Raw genomic sequence first — 1,731 nt, forward strand, 5'->3', positions numbered from 1 at the left:
TGTATAATTGTGTCTGTGGCTGTTGGTTTTCTGTATATTTCGAACTCTATCTTGTTCGTGGTATCGTTTATTTTAATTGTTAAATCCAGATAGTTAATCTTTCTTTCCTCTTCCGTTTCCATGGTGAATTTTATATTCTGGTGTTGTTTGTTGAGATAGTCTAGTATCTGTTTCTCTTTGTTTCCCTCTATTAGACATATTACATCATCGACATATCTCGCGTAGAATTTTACTCCTAGGTTGGTCGATAGGTTTTTCATGTATTTCTCCTCCAGTGTTTGCATGAATACTTCCATGAGTATTGCTGACGTCGGATTGCCCATTCCTAACCCGTTAATCTGTATTATTCCAAAACCAACTTACTATTGACTGTATACCAACGACGTTCACTGAAGATCAACAACACAAACGCCAATATTTGGTTTAATAAACAGTGTATTGCTATGAATATTATACCAAAGTACGCACAAATGAAACCGAAAAAACCGAAATCAAAAACAGCAGCGAGTCAGAAAATTGTTAGGAGAGCCGAGAACAACTACATCCAATGTGAATTAAAAAACTTGCACGCCAAAAAGCAACATACAAATGCGGAGCTATTGGCCATCCACCTACAGTTAGCGGAGCGTCTGCCAATCCAAACTTTGATGGAAATAATAGAGAAAATAAAAGCCAATAATAAAAAACTCATGAAGAAGAAGTATGAAAGGTTGAACAAGAAACTCGTTAACTTGAGGGCGAAGCAAAGCAACCACAAAATCATGAAAGATGCAGAACAGAAATTCCACTCCCGATTTGTAAACTTGACGGAGGTTTACATCAATGAGCAAGAAGCAGAACTATTAAGAAAAGGCCTCAAACACAACATTGAAAGTTACAACCAAAAGAGGGAACTTGAACAAACTATCGTGGATACTGAAGTTATTATATCACGGCTTCCAACTGAAGAACAGGAGCACGCCAGACACATATGTCGGCACATAATTGAAAAAGACATAAATGCCAAGAAAACTAGGAAGCAGAAGAACGAAAACCAAACCATAAAAGGGCTCAAAGAAAAGCTAAGGGCAAACAATGTTATAACCACAAAAGCAGACAAAGGCAATACCACCGTATTAATTGATAAAAAAGATTACATAGAGAAAACTGAAAGTCTAATAACTGAAATAGGGTGCAATAAATTGGGAAAAGATCCCACTGAAGAATACCAAGCAGCAATAAAGAATACCATAAAGAAAAGCACAACCATAATAAAGGATAATCTACCATATAGACTAACACTTATGAACCCGAGTGTCCCTCCGTTGATTGCCTTGCCAAAGACACACAAACCAGGCACCCCGATGAGACCTATCATTAATTACAAGTCTGCTCCCGGATACAGACTCTCCAAGCACCTAAAGACGCTGCTGAAGGATAGTCTGGATCTACGCAATAAATATACTGTTACAAATACAACGGAACTAATCGAGAAGATGAAATCGTTGAAGATCAACGAAAACACTAAATTCGTATCATTCGACATCAAGGACCTTTACCCATCGATACCAACAATAGAAACCATAAAGACCGTACAAGAAATACTGATGGGAAAAATGAAAAGAGAAGCTGTCACGGAAATAATAAACGCGTTGAAGGTCACATTAAAACAAAACTACTTCCGGTTCAACAATAAGATATATAAACAGATTAACGGGTTAGGAATGGGCAATCCGACGTCAGCAATACTCA

The 1,731-nt window shown here is 37.4% G+C and overlaps 1 protein-coding gene across 1 annotated transcript in view; it reads left to right on the top strand.

The window, feature by feature from the left end:
* The first annotated feature begins 443 nt into the window (after positions 1 to 443).
* LOC118756069 overlaps positions 444 to 1,731 on the top strand; it is a 6,568-nt gene continuing 5,280 nt past the window's right edge. Inside the window, exon 1 of the mRNA XM_036490865.1 lies at positions 444 to 1,637. Coding sequence (XP_036346758.1) covers positions 444 to 1,637 — 1,194 coding nt within the window. The remainder of the gene's footprint in view (positions 1,638 to 1,731) is intronic.

Source organism: Rhagoletis pomonella, unplaced genomic scaffold (assembly GCF_013731165.1).
Source record: "Rhagoletis pomonella isolate Grant_MI unplaced genomic scaffold, Rhpom_1.0 Rhpom_scaffold_00002, whole genome shotgun sequence".
Taxonomy (NCBI): Eukaryota; Metazoa; Arthropoda; class Insecta; order Diptera; family Tephritidae; genus Rhagoletis; species Rhagoletis pomonella.